This window comes from Eleutherodactylus coqui, chromosome 10 (genome assembly GCF_035609145.1).
Source record: "Eleutherodactylus coqui strain aEleCoq1 chromosome 10, aEleCoq1.hap1, whole genome shotgun sequence".
Taxonomy (NCBI): domain Eukaryota; kingdom Metazoa; phylum Chordata; class Amphibia; order Anura; family Eleutherodactylidae; genus Eleutherodactylus; species Eleutherodactylus coqui.
In genome coordinates this window covers 140,745,317-140,764,255 of record NC_089846.1, presented here as the reverse complement: position 1 = coordinate 140,764,255, position 18,939 = coordinate 140,745,317, and the positions used below count along the sequence as shown (strand labels likewise).

The following is an 18,939-nucleotide window of genomic DNA, read 5'->3' as shown; positions in this document are numbered from 1 at the left end:
TAAGAACTCAGTCAAAATCACTACGGACTACTTATTCCAGTTCCACAATATTTTTTTTAACTTCCTGTAGTCTTGGGTCTACCCAACTCTGTTGAAGAAATGTGTCCAGACATCCCTGATCTGCAGACTTTGACCAAGGAAATATCCATGTTAGCAGAGTCTGGTGCTCGTTATACAGAAATGCCGCATGTAATTGAAGTAACATTACCCATGTTGTGCAATTATCTTCCTCGTTGGTGGGAAAGAGGACCAGAGAACATCCCAGATGACTCTTCACCTTGCTGCACAACTGTGACCTCTGAACACCTCAATGCTCTTCTGGGAAACATCCTCCGAATTGTTGTCAACAACCTTGGTATAGATGAGGCCTCATGGATGAAGAGACTTGCAGGTATCTTAAAAGGCTTGTTCTATTTCTTTTTATTTCAGTGATGGACTGATAAGACAGTTCTTACAGACTTTTTATCTTAATTATCTGCTTGAGCAGGATAGTCTGGAAACTCTTAGATTGTAATGTACATGCAATTTATTTTACCAGTGTTTGCCCAGCCCATAGTGAGCAAGGCTAAGCCCGAACTTCTTCGATCTCATTTCATTCCTACCATGGAAAAGCTGAAAAAGCGGGCAGGCAAGGTTGTTGCAGAAGAAGAGCTACTACGCTTGGAAGCCAAGAGTGAATCTGAAGATTCAGAAAGTCTGATTCGTGATGAATTCTCTGTTTTATGCCGAGACCTCTATGCGCTATATCCTCTGCTTATCCGTTATGTGGACAACAACAGGTACATTAAATTACTGAAAAAGACCTCTGATCACTAATGAGGGAACTTTTGAAAAGTTCGGTTCAGTCGGTTCACGGAATTTGGCCAAAAAGTTTAGTTCTGTCTGAATTTGTTCTAACCAAATTGGAACTTCACAAAAAAACCTAAGAACCATAAAAGCCCTGTATAATACACTTCGGTCACCTGGGATTGTATCGAAGTACTTGTAAGCTGTTTTTTAAGGAAATGTAATGGAGAAAAGGAAGAAAAAAGAAAGAAGGAAAAGGAAGTAGGAAAAAGAAGGATGAAAAACAAGGTAAAAAGGAGAAAGGAAAATAATAAGAAAAAAGATTACTTTTCCTTCTTCCTTCTTTTATCTCCTTGTTCTTTTTCCTTCCATTTAAAAGTAGAAGAAGTTAGTGGATCTAGCCAAGACAAGCCGCCTGAGGTTTTGGTTTGCGTCAAACCAAACTTTTAGCAAACTTCAACCCAAAACAGGGTTATACTATTTCTGTTCGCTCAACGCCAACACTGATTAATGTTGCCTTCTTAAATAATTGAGCCACCAGCACAAACTATTGTCAATTTCAGTGATATTAGAGCGACATGAATTATTGAATCTTGAGTTTTCAAAAACATTACTTTTTTTTATTCTAGGGCAACTTGGCTGACAGTACCTGACTGTGATGCAGAACAACTTTTCCGAATGGTTGGAGAAGTGTTCATCTTCTGGTCCAAGTCCCATGTAAGTTCAAAATGGTAATATGAATTGAGGGTTGACCTTACATTGAATGATGCCCTGTATAGGCACCCCTTCTCGTCATGCTATAATGTACAGTCATACAGTGTGCAAATACCCGTACCATAAAGTGCATGAATATAAGCACTATATGAGCGAGCCTACATCCCACTGCTTTACTATGCTGCCACCACATATGCTGTTTTGTAATTAGTCTCTGATTAGTAGTGCTACACAATGTCACCAAGCCTCCCAAAACTGAGCTCAAATAACAGCAACGTATATTGACCAACTAATGACTCCACACATAAATGAATCTAAAAATTACTGTACAGTGTGTAATTAATCATGTTATATAATTCATATTAAAATTCATAGTGATTATAAGTCTCCAGTACCCACTCTGGTGGCCCCCTCAGTAGGGGCAGCTAAAGCACCCTATGCCACCACACACATCATTCTTTCCTTGAAGCACAAATGCTTGAGTTTGCTTTCTTCAAGACACTCCCACTAACTTTCAAACATATTCTTAACGGAGCAAAAGGAATGTTTAACGTGTTCTATTAACTCCCATGTAGGAAAAAGAAAAGCCTTTGCAGAATAGATCTCAGGTGGTGTTACCAGTTATGGTACGAATGAGATATTTTTCCCTTTTTTACTAGAACTTTAAACGAGAGGAACAGAATTTTGTGGTGCAGAACGAAATCAACAACATGTCCTTCCTCACCGCAGACAGCAAAAGCAAAATGTCCAAGGTGAGTTGACCATTTAGAAGCCTCTCCATATACTTCTCTGACAACTCTGACCACAATGACAATTGTAGAGTTAGTCCTCCAACATATTGAATCTCGTCCTCTGTTTTTGACTCTCATGAAGAGAGGCGCCACATTTTACTACATTCCACATACTCATTTTTTCAAGGACAAGTAACACCAAATCTGTAACTGCGCCTTGACTGTATGGGGACAACTCTAGCTATGTCAATTTGTCAGGAATACATAGGTAGGTTCTTCATAACGTGAAGGATTCAAGAGCCAACAATGGACGAGATGACAACTAAGCTAAGTTCGTGAACATCCATCAAGTTTTGCCAGATGTTCTTGGTAGACTGTTTGGTGCTACTAGTGTTTGTTATGCTTCTTATAACATTTCCTCATGAATTTCCTTAGTATTATATTCATTTGACTACCCCAAATCAGCGTAACTTGGCCTTATTTTTTGTTTATTAGATGATCTTCATTTCCAGTTTATTCTGTAACATATTGATATGTTTCTCTCTTTATTCTTTTGGTAGTCTGGAGACAGCCAGGTCAGCAGTCAACCTCTTTTCTTGTGGTGGGGCTGCTGCATTGTTGCCCTCTGCCTGTGTGGGAAGCATGGCTCCTTCTGTCTGTCTGTCCTGCTTTCACTTGTATATGATTTCCGTCCATGAAGTGTAGGCCGCTGCTGGTATCGGCTTATACACTCTTACAGTTAGATGGCTGGAGCGAATATCTGATTGATCCTTGATGAATATGTAAAGGACTCCTTTCACTTTACTGCCTGAAAGTCCTTGTAGGATAATAGGCAAACATTGTAACTATAAGGGTAATCTAGCTGTAGCAAATAAGTCTTGGGAGTTTATTCTGGTCTTACAATCCAGTCATGCCTGATAGTATAAACAGATTGGCAATTATGTCTTTCTTCAGTCCTTCACTTATGGTCCACTCCTTTACATTCACCAACCTCAATAGTCATCATGGCTCAAGGTTGAATCCACTTTCTGAACCCAATAAATCTGCTTACTGGGTGACATGTGTTTAACAATTTCTCTAGGCCTCCATTATCTGCTGTCCATCTCAATATTTACAAAACTGAGAGGCCTAACTCTGAAGACTATTAGCATTACTCGGGTTGTCTACTCTACACCTTCCCTGAAGGAAAGAACATCTTCCCATAGAACAGTCCCCAACTCTTGTTGCCAGTATGGTGGTGACTGTAGAGACGAGGCTCTTAACGAATTCTCACTGCCGATCAGTAAGTGTTATGGGGCAAACCTAATCTACCTAGACCTTTATAGCTGATGAGCGGACATCTTTATGGTCCACAGATCATTGGTTAGGGTTGAGAATGATCAAACTGGATGGTTTGGCAGTTCTTTCTCTTGAAGTAAGTGTTAGGAGTCTCTTTTGGTCAAGAAAGTGAAAGGAGGTCAGATAGATAGATGATTTTGCATGTTCTCGGCAGCCTCTCCAGGCTGTGTGTTTTCTGCCTGAGCAACACATGGCACGTAAAATGTGTTGGCAGAGAGTGAGGGCACAGATGTGGGTGACAACTGAGGTGCAGGAAGGCAGCACCTTTCCGAAATGTACTATTTTCAATTGCTTTATTGTGATCTTCTGTGCCTGCCTTGGAGGGTGATGTGGAATTCTGCAGTTTTCTTTATTGTTTTCTATCATTTAAAATGCAAATTCTGCCAATGTTTTCACAACAGAGAGAAATACAATCTGTTTTTGTAACAATTAACATGGACATCTGTTTGTAATCTAGTCTGTACAAAAACACTGCCATGTGCACAAAGACTAGAAATGTATGAAAACACCAGCAGTGTTTTACTAGTCCAACAATAGTTTGTCTACTGTTTGCTGAATGATGTCATCAAAGTGCACCAAGGGTTTGCTGATAGCGCAAATAGCTGAAAAGTACATTAATTAAATGTCTTAGACATCTTATAAGGATATGCACATTTCAGTCAGTCATGCCTGAGATGAGAATACCTGGCTGTATGCTGCGGCTCGAGGTTGCCAGGTTTACAGAAACAGCCAAATGGACAATTGAACACTGTTTCTGTAGCTCCCATAAAAGTGAACAAAGTAGCAACAGAGAGCAAGGCGAGGAAAAGAGCTGGTGGGATAATTTATCAAATCAGGGCTGTTAATACTTGTACTTTAATCCCTTAAATTCAAGTTTCCAAGATGCTTTGTACAGTATAGGTCCTTAACACCACAGGAAATAACAGAATGGCTGCATGTTATTGGGCTATGCAGGAGAACTTCCAAAAATGGCACCTCCTCTATGACATCACTTGGTGCTCTACAGTTATTGGCTGAAGCTGAACCTTACAGACTTCCTGCCTCGCCTGCCCACCCGCCCTTGCACTTAATCTTCACATAGTACTAATGAGGGTAAATACACACGTAAGTATTTTCTTTACCAGTTTCCACACAGAAAATCCACAGAGGATTAGAGTAGCAGCCATGAGAATGAGATTTGAATCTTGGAAACTTCTATTTAGGGACTAAAGCGACAGCCCTGTTCCGTTACACGACCCCAGTAACTCCATGTTATTAAACATGAGAATGTGCCTGTAGATTCAATTATTACTATCAGTAAATCTAACAATTCCACAACACAATTAAGCCTTGATGACTCCAATAACCTACATATAATATTACATATAGAAGTCTAATAACTGAAAGGCTCCTCCACCAATCTCTATGTAGACCACATGATGAACGAGATGTGATAGAAAAGTGAATAAACTATGTTAATTAGCGTTGGGTTTGGCTTTAGGACAGGTGGAGGCGGATGCATGGGAGAGTGGCTGATGGATCTGGTTTTGTGTTCAGCGTTTATTTCCAGTCTGATCTCTGGTTATCGATATATCTTATATGTCATCGATGTATCTACTGCTTGTTTCCTGTATATTTATACGCTATCTATTCTTCTTCCACTAGTATCTCATGTCTTCTACAGCCATGCACTGCTGTGTCTTTCATGGGACTGAACCATCTTTCTGTCCTCCACATACAAATCTTCACAACTTCACCATATCTCTAATTCTAATATAATATATATAATATAGCTAAACTATCTATAATTCATACTGCTGTATCCAGGTTGTTGCTGAGTCTTCTGAATATTCATCTTCATGTCCATCTTGTTTCTTCTCTTCTTTCTTATCATCAACACCTATAAATTTCATGTCTCCAGTAACATCCAAACTTTTTTTTACCCTCTGGCAGTTACAGGCCATAGGAGATGTATCATGGGACAAGGCCCATTTGTTAGTGGGTGTTTTTTGCCCTTACTCTATATTTCTACACCATTCAATGTTTTCTACAATGGAGAGGAGAGCCATTCCTTAGCATTTTCTAATTAAGTGTTTTTACCCTCCTTTCTTTCTGAAAGTCAATGCTCCAATTGATCAAGAAAGACATATTGGAAAATTGATCCCCCAGAGGTGATATAAACTGCAGGGCCTCGTAACTTTACATTTTTTTGTAATTAAATATATATATTCCATCAAGTCTTTCAAAAATAATTATGGAAACTATGGAATGTCTCTGAGTTCTTGTCTATGATAATCTTGTGTCGTACATACTACTACTTTCCATTCTTCATACTCCTACTATATTTGTACTCACCCACATCTGTGCATTCCCTTCTCAGACTACCTAATCCGGCATTCGTCTTGTCAACTGAATGTTCATTTCATCATTCTGTAAAAAATTTCTGCCCTTTCCATCACTGAACTGTATTACAAGACCCCTGTATATAATATATGCTGCCTAATCTGTTGTCTGAGCAAGAAGGATTGGCTATATGATTCATATGATTGGTATCATGATCACGAATAGTGTGATTAGGGTGATGGAGGCCTGAACTACGGGAATATTAGTGCCAGACTCTGGTATATGGAAGACTATCATCATATAGATTGTATGACGCTAGCAGGGATACCCCACTTATTTTAAACATAATAGTATTTAATTAATGACATTAAGTTTATAATTTCATTAATTGATGTCTTCCCTGAACACAACGGATCTGGAAGGATTGAGGCCCCCTCGAGTGATGCTTGGTGGGGAGCTATTTGTTTTGGCTGGAACTTAGTACTTGGAAAAATTATGTTCAAGGAGCTTCAAATATCGTCTGAACAGTTATTTGGCAAATTGCAGCTCATGGCTGGATGGAAGAGATTTTGATGCCTTTTGGATTGATTATCTGTTAAGGAGTTTGATGCTCCTTCAGTTTTACATCTGAGCTGAGTTGCATGCACTGCATATCTCCAGTAATTCTATTCCAAGTCTAGATGTTTTAACTTTCCTGTCCCCCTTTAGTCTGGTGGCTCTGACCAGGAACGTACAAAGAAGAAACGCCGCGGGGATCGATACTCTGTTCAGACATCACTTATTGTGGCCACTCTTAAGAAAATGCTTCCAATTGGGTTGAACATGTGTTCACCAACTGACCAAGAACTGATCACATTAGCCAAGACACGCTACGCTCTGGTGGGTGTGACCCCGCAAAGCATTCAATCTCGTCTTCAGCCCTTATTGTTGTTTTCATTTACCTTTTTCACGCTTTGTCCTCATTTTGTAATTTCTCTACAGAAAGACACAGATGAAGAAGTGAGGGAATTCTTGCAGGGAAACCTTCACCTACAGGGCAAGGTGGGTGGATTCTGACCCCGTCTTAAAATATACTGAATGATCTAAGATGCATTTACTTATAGCTTTCTTGTTCCCATCAGTATGTTTTATAATAGTATTTTCAATAGATCTAGGCTCCCCCAATTCAAACTAATTACATAAAAATACCTCCAAGGCAGGGCATTATAAGACATATCATCTGTGCAACCTATGCCCACTAGTTAAGGAGGCCCACTGTCACCTTAAAAGCATCTTCCTATTGTCTAGTACATGTATGGGACTGAGCTTTATGGCTCATAATTACTGGTGGAGTGTTAGAAACATTAAGGCCTCCTTCCCACGAGCGTGACGGGGTCCGCCACGTAATATTACGCAGTGAAGCCCGTCACGGCGCCCCCCAGAGCCCCTATACTTACCTGCGGGAGATAGCGTGAAATCGCTTCCCCGCCCACCACCGCCGCGTCACCGCCCGTCACCGCCCACCACCGCCGCGTCACCGAGCGTGTCACGTGACGCGGCCGGCCGTGTCACGTGACGCGGCCGGCCGCGTCATTTGGCGTCAGATGACGCGCGGCGGTGGGCGGGAAAGCGTTTTTTCACGCTATCTCCCGCTGGTTACAGCGGGAGATAGCGTGAACGGACGGCTTCCATTGACTGCAATGGAAGCCGTCAGTGCGTACAGCCCGTCCTCACCCGCAGAAAATAGAGCATGCTGCGGGTGAGGACGGGAGAAATCGCGGTGCGTAATTCCGCGCTGGAATTACGCATCGTGAGCATTGTGCTATTAGGTTCAATAGAACCTAATAGCTGCGGGCAACGCAGCGGATTTTCACCGCGAATTACGCGGCGGAAATCCGTTCGTGGGAAGGAGGCCTTAAGGGTACTTTTACATGGGCCAGTAGATGCCCGAATAATTGTGCAAATGAGTGATTATGGGCAACTGTCAGCCCATACAAACACGGCACCAAAGAAGGTACTGAGCCAAAGGTCGCTCAGCAGTCGCTAGTCACTGTTTGCATTGAATGAAGGCCGAAAGAGATCCCCATTTAGCCCCGCCTCCATTCGCTGAACGACTATCGCTCCTGTGTGAAAGCACTCTACAAGTCCCTAGCAGGCAAGCTCTCGGTTTCCTTCTCTTTCTAAGCTCATGTTTTATTCTATCTCTTCGCTCTGTTCAGTGTGAGAATTCATCAATGCGTTGGCAAATGGCCCTTTATAACAAAATGTCAGGTAAAGCAGAAGACTCTAATAACCCTGAGAAGATTGTGAAACGTGTGCAGGAGGTCTCGGCTGTGCTCTACCATTTGGAACTGGTAAGCTGCTTCAAGAATTTGCAAAAAATACATACTACAGGTTGGGAGGCGTACAGCTTCTCCTTGTGGAGACCGCCAAATAGGCATGAGGAGACTTATAGGTCATGCAATGCCTTTCTGGGAACCTTGGTATGCAAAAGGAAGATGAAACAATGCCTCTACAGCACCACCTACTAGAGGGTAGCTTCCCTAAACGTCAATGACCATCCATCTAACAGGCCTTGTAACGTGATTGGGAATCTAAGCCGAAACCAGAGTCTTTTCCAGAAGGAAAAGATAACCATGTACAGACAACAGTTTCTACATGGTTATCCTTTCCTTCTGGGGAAGACTCTGGTTTTGGCTTATATTTCCATTAATGTTGTAAGGCCTGTTAGAAGATCAGACATTGACTTGAAGAAAAGCTACCTTCTAATAGCTGGTGCCGCAGAGGCATTGTCCCGTCTCTTTTATAATCTCCTCGGTTGTCCTTCCTTGTGCTGTCTTGTATCTTTTCCCCATTGACATGTCTCTTGTCCCCGTTGCTCACCAGACTGAACATCCCTTCAAGTCTAAGAAAGCTGTGTGGCACAAACTTCTTTCCAAGCAACGCCGTCGCGCTGTAGTGGCCTGCTTCAGGATGACTCCACTATATAACATTCCCAGGTGAATACGCATAGATTACTGGGTTTGCCTGATATTTCCATAATGAAGACTGTGAATAATTGTTAATAATCCACTTTATTTATGTTAATATCAAATGTATGTAGTAATACAGAATAACAATATTTGAAACAATTTTTTTTAAGATTCCAATTAAAGGGGTTGTCCCGCGGCAGCAAGTGGGGTTATACACTTCTGTATGGCCATATTAATGCACTTTGTAATATACATCGTGCATTAAATATGAGCCATACAGAAGTTATACACTTACCCCCTCCGGTGCTGGCGTCCTCGTCTCCATGGTGCCGTCTAACGCTGTCTTCCCCTTCCATTTAGAAGCGCTTGCGCTGTGCGGTCTTCTGCTGTGTTCAATGGAGCCGCTCCAGCGTGCTCGCGCCGCCGAGGTCTTCTGCGCATGCACAGACCAGCTCTCCGGCGCGAGCACGCCGGAGCGGCTCCATTGAATGCAGCAGAAGACTGGACCAGCGCAAGCGTGTCTAAATGGAAGGAGAAGACAGCGTTAGACGGCACCATGGAGACGAGGACGCCAGCAACGGAGGGGGTAAGTGAATAACTTCTGTATGGCTCATATTTAATGCACGATGTATATTACAAAGTGCATTAATATGGCCATACAGAAGTGCTGAACCCCACTTGCTGCCGCGAGACAACCCCTTTAAGTCCTACAGTTTGTGGTGATTAATGTCTTAAAGGGAATCTGTCAGCTGAACATGGTGTCCATTCTGCAGGCATGATGTTATAGAGTAGGAGGAGTTGAGCAGATTAATATATACTTTTATGGGGAAAGATTTGGTGTAACTTGTACTTTATTCATTTATATCTCTGCAAATTCTTAGCTGACCAGTCCAGTGGGCGGAGCTATCTGTGTATGATTGTACGTGCAGGGATAGGCTGTCAGTCACTGCTAGCTCCGCCCATTGGACTGTTCAGCTCAGAATGAGCAGAGATAAAAAATGAATAAAGTACAAGTTACACCAAATCTTTCCCCATAAAACTATATACATTCTGCTCAGCTCCTCCTGCTCTATAACATCATGCCTGCAGATTGGACAGTGTGTACTAGCTGACAGATCCCCTTTAATATGCATCTATAGCAGATCTAGCTCTGTTTTCATGGTACAGAATCACCTGCATAGACATATAGTTGACTGACATAATAACTTTGCATGTTTTCATTCCTGTTTGCAGACATCGCGCTTGTAACATGTTTTTGGAAGCTTATAAGCATTCCTGGATTATGAGTGAGGCTCATGACTTTGAGGACCGGATGATTGACGACTTGGCTGTAAGTAGCATAGTAAAAAGTTTTAATATAAATGAAAAATGTTTTATTTGCACATATTCATAAAATAATAATCAATACTTTGTATTTCTTATCCTATTTAAACAGGTTGTCCAGATCTGAAATACTGATGATCTGTTCTCAGGACAGGTTATCAATAGTAAGTCAGCTATGATCCACTGCAGAAGACCCCAGCTGATCAGTTCTTTGCAGGGCTTCTATTTTGGTGTATGGAACTGAAAGCTCTTTGCTCCATGCACTTTGCAGTGGCCAGGCATGTTATTGCAGGCACAGCTCCTGTTCACTTCATTGTTAGCTGTCCCTGCAATGCCATGCCGGGCCACTCTAAAGTGTATGGAGCTGTCTGCTTCCTGCTCTGTACACTGAAACAGCAGTCCAGCTAACAACTGATTGTCCAGGGTCCTGGGCGGCAGGCTCCCAATGACCAACTATTGATGACCTATACTGAGGATAGATAATCAATCTTTCAGTGCTGGATAACCCCTTTAAGGCTCCAGTATAAGACACAGCAGTGCTTGAGAGTACTGCAGTGTAGTAAAGCTTGATATTTATGCAATGATGGGGGGCGTTACATGGATTCGAGATACATACAGGGTAATATACAGGTAATAGGCATTTATATTTTTATACAAAGTTGATTCAGTGAGTACCACCAATGAGCATATGTAGCATAGAAGCTTAGCTGGGTAGAGGGAGCCATTTTGAACTTGTTCTTGTCCCCATATTAATGCGTGGTGAGAACTAGAACAGATACATAGTCTCCATGGGGGCCACAAAGTGTAAAATATACTTGTCATTAAAATAGGACAGGTGCCCCAGGACCTCCTGCTGCTGGTGTTTAGGAGTGTGGTGGTGCCACGCAGCTCCGGGATAGGGCCTGGCTTTTATCTCCTCTAGGCGTCCTCATCCTATATGTATCTGTTCACATTTATCCATCTTTCACTTGATCTATATATCAATCTATTTATCTTATATGGTTATTCCTCAGAAATCTAGTGAGGCAGAGGAAGAAGAAGAGGAAGAAGAAGAGAAGAAACCAGACCCTCTGCATCAACTTATCCTTCATTTCAGCAGGACTGCCTTGACAGAGAAAACGTAAGTATTGTGATGAGACGCTCAGTAGAATATGGTGGTCTTAAGCAATTACAATATAAAAAAGGTAAACTCCTCCTGTCATCCATTCTTCTACAGCAAACTGGATGAAGACTACCTATACATGGCCTACGCAGATATCATGGCAAAGGTAAATTGTTAAAGGGCCACTCCACAAAAACACAATTTTCCATCCCTGCACCCTCACCTGATGGAGGTCTCCTCTGTACATTGCAGTCACTTCCATGCAGTGCAGCACCCTGTCTGATACTTGATGCTGCTTTCACTTTCACAATTCTGTGCTGTCACTCCCATGATGCAGCAGCGCAGTATTAAATGATCATCTAGAGGTTGTACCATCTCTACCTTGCAGAGAGGACAGTTTTAGAATCATTACCTGCTTTATTCTTCTAAATGTCTACAGACCAAAACTATGTAGTCAGGAGGCTGAACTATCCTCTCTTTTACTGATGATCACTCGCAGTAACTGTGATAAGTGTGTCTGTGCTCCCCTATGAAGAACATGTGTGGTAGGGTCCATCACAAGGATTATGCTCACTGCAAAACTGACTAGTTTGAGAACACATACACCCAGATAAACTTCAGCTAGTCAGAATTGAGATCACATGACCGCCTGAGGAGAAGGACTGCAAAAGTTTCAGATAGAAAGGAGTAATTACCCAAGGTAACACTAGCCGACTTATATATTCTGGGGAACCAGTGACATAAAGAGTGGAAAAAATAGTTTACCAGAGTGGCTCTTTTTAAAGGTATCAAATGAATTGATTTTATATCGCATTGGATCTGGAGCAAGACAGTTTAGGAGGTCAGATGAAAGGGAAGACAAAAATTGCAATTGCACAGGGCCCTCCTCTACATGGGGTACGGCGACTTCCCTCCAGCAATACCCAGATAAAACATCCGAGTTTGAAACATTTAGTTTGAGCTCTGATGCCCCATCTGCTTGCACTGTTCCTGTCCATCCGGTGTCCTCTGTACCTCGCCACTCCTTGCCCTAATTAGGGTGACCAATTACCAACCCCCTATAATCTATATATCATAATGCAGAACTGTAAACAATGAGCAGCAGGAGACGAAGACAAGGAGCTTACAGCTTCATACAACGTTTCTTCTGAACCCAAATTTAGCTGTTTTAGTAAAATATATAATTTACCCCTATGCCACCCAGAGTTGTCACATGGAGGAAGAAGCTGAAGAAGAAGCTGTCGGGGAAGGAGAAGAAGAAGCTGAACTCACATTTGAGGTAATTCTTCAATATTAATATAATTTCTGTGCTCAACTTCTGGATTTTGTGGACCTTTTACTAATCTGTTCTACCCAACTATGAAGGTCGACACATTGTTGAGTAGAGCAGAATAGAGCAGTGAGACTATGGAACTCTCTGCCTGAGGACGTGGTGATGGCAAAATCCATAGAGGAGTTTAAGAGGGACTAGACGTCTTTTAAGAGCACTGTGACATTACAGGATATAGACATTAAATAACCAGAAGGGTTGCTGATCCGGGTATCTTCTGGCTGCTGGTCTTGGAGTCAGGTAGGAACTATTCAAAAATTGCTCCAAGGATTATTCTGACTGCCATTATGGAGTTGGAAAGGAATTTTTGGGTAAATTGGCTTCTGCCTCATTGGGGTCTTTTTGTGTACCTCTGGATCAAAAAGTGGGGGTGGAAACGGGCTGAACTGCATGGACATTGGTCTTTTTTCAGCCTAACATACTATGTTCCATGGCCATTGTTCAGAGCTGGTTATTTGTTTTATTCACAGGAGAAAGAGATGGAGAAGCAGAAGTTATTGTACCAGCAGTCCCGACTCCATAATCGTGGTGCTGCTGAGATGGTCCTACAGATGATTAGTGCCTGTAAAGGTGTGGACACTCATGGCAAAAAGAAATGATCTCTTCTGACATATGCAGATTTTCTATGTCTTTGGTCAAGTCCTTTTCTCACTCTGCCCATGTGTACATAGGTGAACCTGGAGCTATGGTCTCCTCTACGCTTAAGCTTGGAATTTCTATCCTCAACGGGGGTAACGTTGAGGTTCAGCAGGTAGGAGATATAGCTAAGTGTTAATACGTCTGCTTAAAGTGGCTAAATAGTAAAGATTAGCCAGCATGTTCCGGGTCATGGAGGGATGAACATAGATCACATGGCTTATTAGAATGAGTTAGATTGTTTGCACTTTTCATGTTTTATATGTCTTTCTATAGAAAATGCTGGATTACCTAAAGGAAAAGAGGGAGGTTGGCTTTTTCCAGAGCGTGCAGGCTCTAATGCAAACCTGCAGGTGAGGAACTGTCCATTCAGGTCCAAAGGGCAACGCTTACTGTCTAGCTCCATGAGGCAAAAGACCGCCTTGACTTTGCCCTTTAGTGGTAGTACTTGACACTCTTTACTGCATCATCAGCTATTTTAACCCCCCCACCACTTTCTTTGAGCCTGAAAGGTCCATCATGTAGATGCCATAGACTTCAATCATAAAGTTAGTTCTGAATCCATCTTTCAGATTGGTTTATATTTTGTAGTATGGCACAAAATAATCTTACGTCATGACTTAAGTATATATACGGAGAAGCCCAGAGGTCCATCTCTTTTTTTTTAATGTAGTGTCCTGGACTTGAATGCTTTTGAGCGCCAGAATAAAGCAGAAGGACTTGGCATGGTGACAGAAGAGGGTACAAGTGAGTAACACCACAAATTTGGTATATGGTTGAACCATGTGTCACGATTCATGTGATCACCCTGGAAAGATTTTCTAAGCATTGACTTGTCAACCTGGCCGAGGCTGGCCAAAATATGATATTTATAGAAAATTCATGTTGAATCTACTAGATCTAGAATTTACCCCCCCCCCCCGAGTCCTAGCTCTTGTGAAAGTCTCTATACTGATGCAATAAGGAGCTCCAGTTCATCCAGAAGTTTGGAAAACATATTAAAAACTAAACTGCATTAAGTCATCATTAAACAACGCTTTTCTTACGAAAAGAAGACCATACAAAAACGTAATCTGACGCGTTTCTGGTGCCACCCCCCACCCTTCATCGTAGCCACAAATGAGGGTGTCAGTGCCAGAAACGCATCAGTAAGTATGTTTTTATATGGTGATCTTCCTAATGACGGCTTCATGAAATTTTGTTTAAATATTTTTTCCTAATTTTAGCTGAGCCGGACCTTCCTATTGCTTCTTCTACTTAGTTTTGGTCAGGTATGTCCGCGCTCATATTGTTTACGGTAGCGGGTGATCTGGATCTTCTCTTGTTTATTTTTCCAGTCTCTATACTTCTGTAATGTAGAGTTATACAAACTGTTGGTTAGACTTTGTCTTTGAATCTTAAAAGAAAACCTAACGACCCAAAAAGAACATTCTGAGAATAGAAATCCTGTAATGGTCTCTTGTTGTTTTGGTGCCCGGATACAGAAGTAAACGTTATGGTTCGGTTCAGACAGCGAATTTGCAGTGGAAATTTCAAAGACAAATTCTGCCTCTAAAAACGGCACCAACAACGCGTCCTTCTGCCGCGGTGTTTGTCCGGAGCCGTCTGTGTGGAGCCGTTTGTGTGGAGCCGTCCTTCTGCCGCGATGTTTGTATGTAGCCGTTTGTGTGGAGCCGTTTGTGCGGAGCCGTCTTTCTGTGGTGTTTGTGTGGAGCCGTTCGTGTGGAGCCGTTTGTGTGGTGTTTGTGCGGAGCCATCTTTCTGTGGTGTTTGTGTGGAGCCGTCTTTCTGCGGTGTTTGTGTGGAGCCGTTTGTGTGGAGCCGTTTGTGTGGAGCCGTCCTTCTGCCGCGATGTTTGTGTGGAGCCGTTTGTGCGGAGCCGTCCTTCTGCCGCGATGTTTGTGCGGAGCCGTCTTTCTGCCGTGATGTTTGTGTGGAGCCGTCTTTCTGTGATGTTTGTGTGGAGCCGTTTGTGTGGAGCCGTTTGTGTGGAGCCGTCTTTCTGCGGTGTTTGTGTGGAGCCGTTTGTGTGGAGCCGTTTGTGTGGAGCCGTCTTTCTGCCGCGATGTTTGTGTGGAGCCGTTTGTGCGGAGCCGTCCTTCTGCCGCGATGTTTGTGCGGAGCCGTTTGTGTGGAGCCGTCCTTCTGCCGCGATGTTTGTGCGGAGCCGTTTGTGTGGAGCCGTCTTTCTGTGGTGTTTGTGTGGAGCCGTCCTTCTGCCGCGATGTTTGTGCGGAGCCGTTTGTGTGGAGCCGTCCTTCTGCCGCGATGTTTGTGCGGAGCCGTTTGTGTGGAGCCGTCTTTCTGTGGTGTTTGTGTGGAGCCGTTTGTGTGGAGCCGTCTTTCTGCGGTGTTTGTGTGGAGCCGTCTTTCTGTGGTGTTTGTGTGGAGCCGTCCTTCTGCCGCGATGTTTGTGTGGAGCCGTTTGTGTGGAGCCGTCTTTCTGTGGTGTTTGTGTGGAGCCGTTTGTGTGGAGCCGTCTTTCTGCGGTGTTTGTGTGGAGCCGTCCTTCTGCCGCGATGTTTGTGCGGAGCCGTTTGTGTGGAGCCGTCTTTCTGTGGTGTTTGTGTGGAGCCGTCCTTCTGCCGCGATGTTTGTGTGGAGCCGTTTGTGTGGAGCCGTCTTTCTGTGGTGTTTGTGTGGAGCCGTCTTTCTGTGGTGTTTGTGTGGAGCCGTCCTTCTGCCGCGATGTTTGTGTGGAGCCGTTTGTGTGGAGCCGTCTTTCTGCCGTGATGTTTGTGTGGAGCCGTCTTTCTGCCGTGATGTTTGTGTGGAGCCGTCCTTCTGCCGCGATGTTTGTGTGGAGCCGTTTGTGTGGAGCCGTCTTTCTGTGGTGTTTGTGTGGAGCCGTCCTTCTGCCGCGATGTTTGTGTGGAGCCGTTTGTGTGGAGCCGTCTTTCTGCGGTGTTTGTGCGGAGCCGTCTTTCTGTCGCGATGTTTGTGCGGAGCCGTTCGTGTGGAGCCGTCTTTCTGTGGTGTTTGTGTGGAGCCGTTTGTGCGGAGCCGTCCTTCTGCCGCGATGTTTGTGTGGAGCCGTTTGTGCGGAGCCGTCCTTCTGCCGCGATGTTTGTGTGGAGCCGTTTGTGTGGAGCCGTCCTTCTGCCGCGATGTTTGTGTGGAGCCGTTTGTGTGGAGCCGTTTGTGCGGAGCCGTCTTTCTGCGGTGTTTGTGCGGAGCCGTCCTTCTGCTGCGATGTTTGTGCGGAGCCGTTTGTGTGGAGCCGTCTTTCTGCCGTGATGTTTGTGTGGAGCCGTTTGTGCGGAGCCGTTTGTGTGGAGCCGTCTTTCTGTGGTGTTTGTGTGGAGCCGTTTGTGCGGAGCCGTTTGTGCGGAGCCGTCTTTCTGCGGTGTTTGTGCGGAGCCGTTTGTGCGGAGCCGTCTTTCTGCGGTGTTTGTGTGGAGCCGTCCTTCTGCCGCGATGTTTGTGTGGAGCCGTTTGTGTGGAGCCGTTTGTGCGGAGCCGTCTTTCTGCGGTGTTTGTGCGGAGCCGTCCTTCTGCTGCGATGTTTGTGCGGAGCCGTTTGTGTGGAGCCGTCTTTCTGCCGTGATGTTTGTGTGGAGCCGTTTGTGCGGAGCCGTTTGTGTGGAGCCGTCTTTCTGTGGTGTTTGTGTGGAGCCGTTTGTGCGGAGCCGTTTGTGCGGAGCCGTCTTTCTGCGGTGTTTGTGCGGAGCCGTTTGTGCGGAGCCGTCTTTCTGCGGTGTTTGTGTGGAGCCGCACGCGGATTTAGCCTTGTCTGTGCTGACTTGTCACTTTTTGATGCCTCAACACGCGCTTCTACATCGGAGTTCCGCATCTGTATGCAGATCTGCAACAAAACCGCAGCAGAAAGATACAGTTTGCAACAAGCTTTTTAGAGGTAGAAATTGTTACTGAAAAGTCTGCGGCACATCTGACGTGTGAACATTCCCTGTCTGTACGCAGAATATACAACATTCAGCAAAGTGGATGTGATTTAAATAGAGATGAGCGAGCATACTCGTTAAGGGACAATACTCGAGCGAGTATCGTCCTTTTTGAGTACCTGCCTGCTCGTCAGAAAGATTCGGGTGCCGGCAGGGGTGATCAGTGGGTTGTGGGAATGAGCAGGGGGGGGGGCGCGGGGGGAAGAGAGAGACAGAGAGTTCCTCCTCCTGTTCCCCCTGCTCTCCCCCGCCGCCCCCCTCCGGAACCCGAATCTTTTCTGACGAGCAGGCAGGTACTGGAAAAGGACATTACTCGCTTGAGTATTGTCCCTTAATGAGTATGCTCGCTCATCTCTAGATCCTCATTCATTGCCAAAGATCCACATGAAATCTGTGCAGCGATTGTCCTGCAGTGTACATATGAATTCTGCAGCATCTCAAGTTATGCTGCGGATTTGCACAGGGAAATACAAGATATAGAACTAATTACACTAATTGGCCATTTCAATGGCTGAGAGCATCGATGCGTGTTTTTTGGCGTGCACAAAAAGTACAATAAAAAATACACTTGTGTGCGCAAATACACAGCGCGCAAATCTGCGGCACAAATGCATGCGTAAATGCGCATAGGACCGAGATACACAATGTGGGGGTTTTTTGCTATAGATTTTCAGCAGATTCAATGCGGATTTTCTACTGTGGAAAACCTGCAGCCGACAATCATAGTAAGGAGCCAGAAAGCAGACGGCAATATCTATGGGAGTTTTGGTTATATTGCAGGGTTATATGTGTCATCTAGGCAGATAGACTGTATAGAATGAGTCAACGACTGCCGACTTTGGCTACTAGAGGGCATCTGAGGGGGGCACGGCTCTTTTGGCCAATGCCCTAAAGTGAATCTCTGCTTTGGACAATGTCTAGAAGTCCTCTTGACTGTAAGCTGATCACAAAGCGTGACCCTATTGAGGCCTCCAGTAATCAGCTGCAATCTGTGGGGATAGCTGGCCCTTTTACACTGCAAGATGAATTGGAACGAGCAAACAACGAGCCATGAAGTAGCGACAGTATATCCACCGCTCAGCATGCACAATAATTGGGTAGTTTTGATCGTCCATTGGGACATAACATGCCTCTAGTTAACCCTTCTGCCGTTTCTTTCTATTCAGCAAATCGTTATAACGCCTGTTTATACCAAAGGATTTCCAGCAGACAAATGATGATTTTTATGTCCGCATGAAAGTGTGATCAGCGATAATCTAAGGATTTATCATTGATTGTTCGGTCACTGCACGCGTTTACACCCAACAATTATCGTGCAAAACCTCTCGGCCTAACGATCACTGGCACGATAATTGTGCAAAAGGGTCTGAAGTGTTTAAATTCCCTGCAACGTCACCCCAGGGAAAATTAAACATTCCGTAGAGTCCATCAAATATACAGGTTGTCTGTAATACAGGACAGGCTCCTCAGAGCAAGAGACGCTCTTTGTTACTGCTTGATACTCTGGCCAAGAGATGAGGATCCCGAACAGAAGGACTCAATGAACCCAGATAGGGTTATAACAATGGGTCTTCTAGAGTAGATGCTGGACAACCCATCGATTAGGTCAATTCACTGTATTGTGTGTCCATTTCCTGAATTATCCACTGTTGTATTTGGCTAAATCAAACATGTAAGGGTCTGTATTCCGTTGTCATCCACCTCTGGCCAGTGTCCTCCAAACCCATCTCTGTCCTAAATCCCATCATCTCTAAACACATGAGACATAATATGTTCTGTATTACAAACTTAGTTTCTCTCTCTA

At 44.0% G+C, this 18,939-nt stretch overlaps 1 protein-coding gene across 7 annotated transcripts in view; it reads left to right on the top strand.

Annotated features, from left to right (window-relative positions):
* RYR1 (ryanodine receptor 1) overlaps positions 1-18,939 on the top strand; it is a 117,857-nt gene that overhangs the window by 72,293 nt on the left and 26,625 nt on the right. For 4 of the 7 annotated variants that reach the window (XM_066581966.1, XM_066581963.1, XM_066581964.1 and 1 more), the window contains exons 66-82: positions 71-391; positions 539-779; positions 1,416-1,503; positions 2,160-2,252; positions 2,792-2,806; positions 6,600-6,770; positions 6,873-6,932; positions 8,090-8,224; positions 8,757-8,869; positions 10,076-10,172; positions 11,179-11,285; positions 11,382-11,433; positions 12,472-12,546; positions 13,068-13,167; positions 13,269-13,348; positions 13,510-13,586; positions 13,907-13,980. In XM_066581966.1, coding sequence (XP_066438063.1) covers positions 71-391; positions 539-779; positions 1,416-1,503; positions 2,160-2,252; positions 2,792-2,806; positions 6,600-6,770; positions 6,873-6,932; positions 8,090-8,224; positions 8,757-8,869; positions 10,076-10,172; positions 11,179-11,285; positions 11,382-11,433; positions 12,472-12,546; positions 13,068-13,167; positions 13,269-13,348; positions 13,510-13,586; positions 13,907-13,980 — 1,899 coding nt within the window. The remainder of the gene's footprint in view (positions 1-70; positions 392-538; positions 780-1,415; positions 1,504-2,159; positions 2,253-2,791; positions 2,807-6,599; positions 6,771-6,872; positions 6,933-8,089; positions 8,225-8,756; positions 8,870-10,075; positions 10,173-11,178; positions 11,286-11,381; positions 11,434-12,471; positions 12,547-13,067; positions 13,168-13,268; positions 13,349-13,509; positions 13,587-13,906; positions 13,981-18,939) is intronic. The other 3 variants (XM_066581967.1, XM_066581965.1, XM_066581962.1) reach the window with 1 other exon arrangement.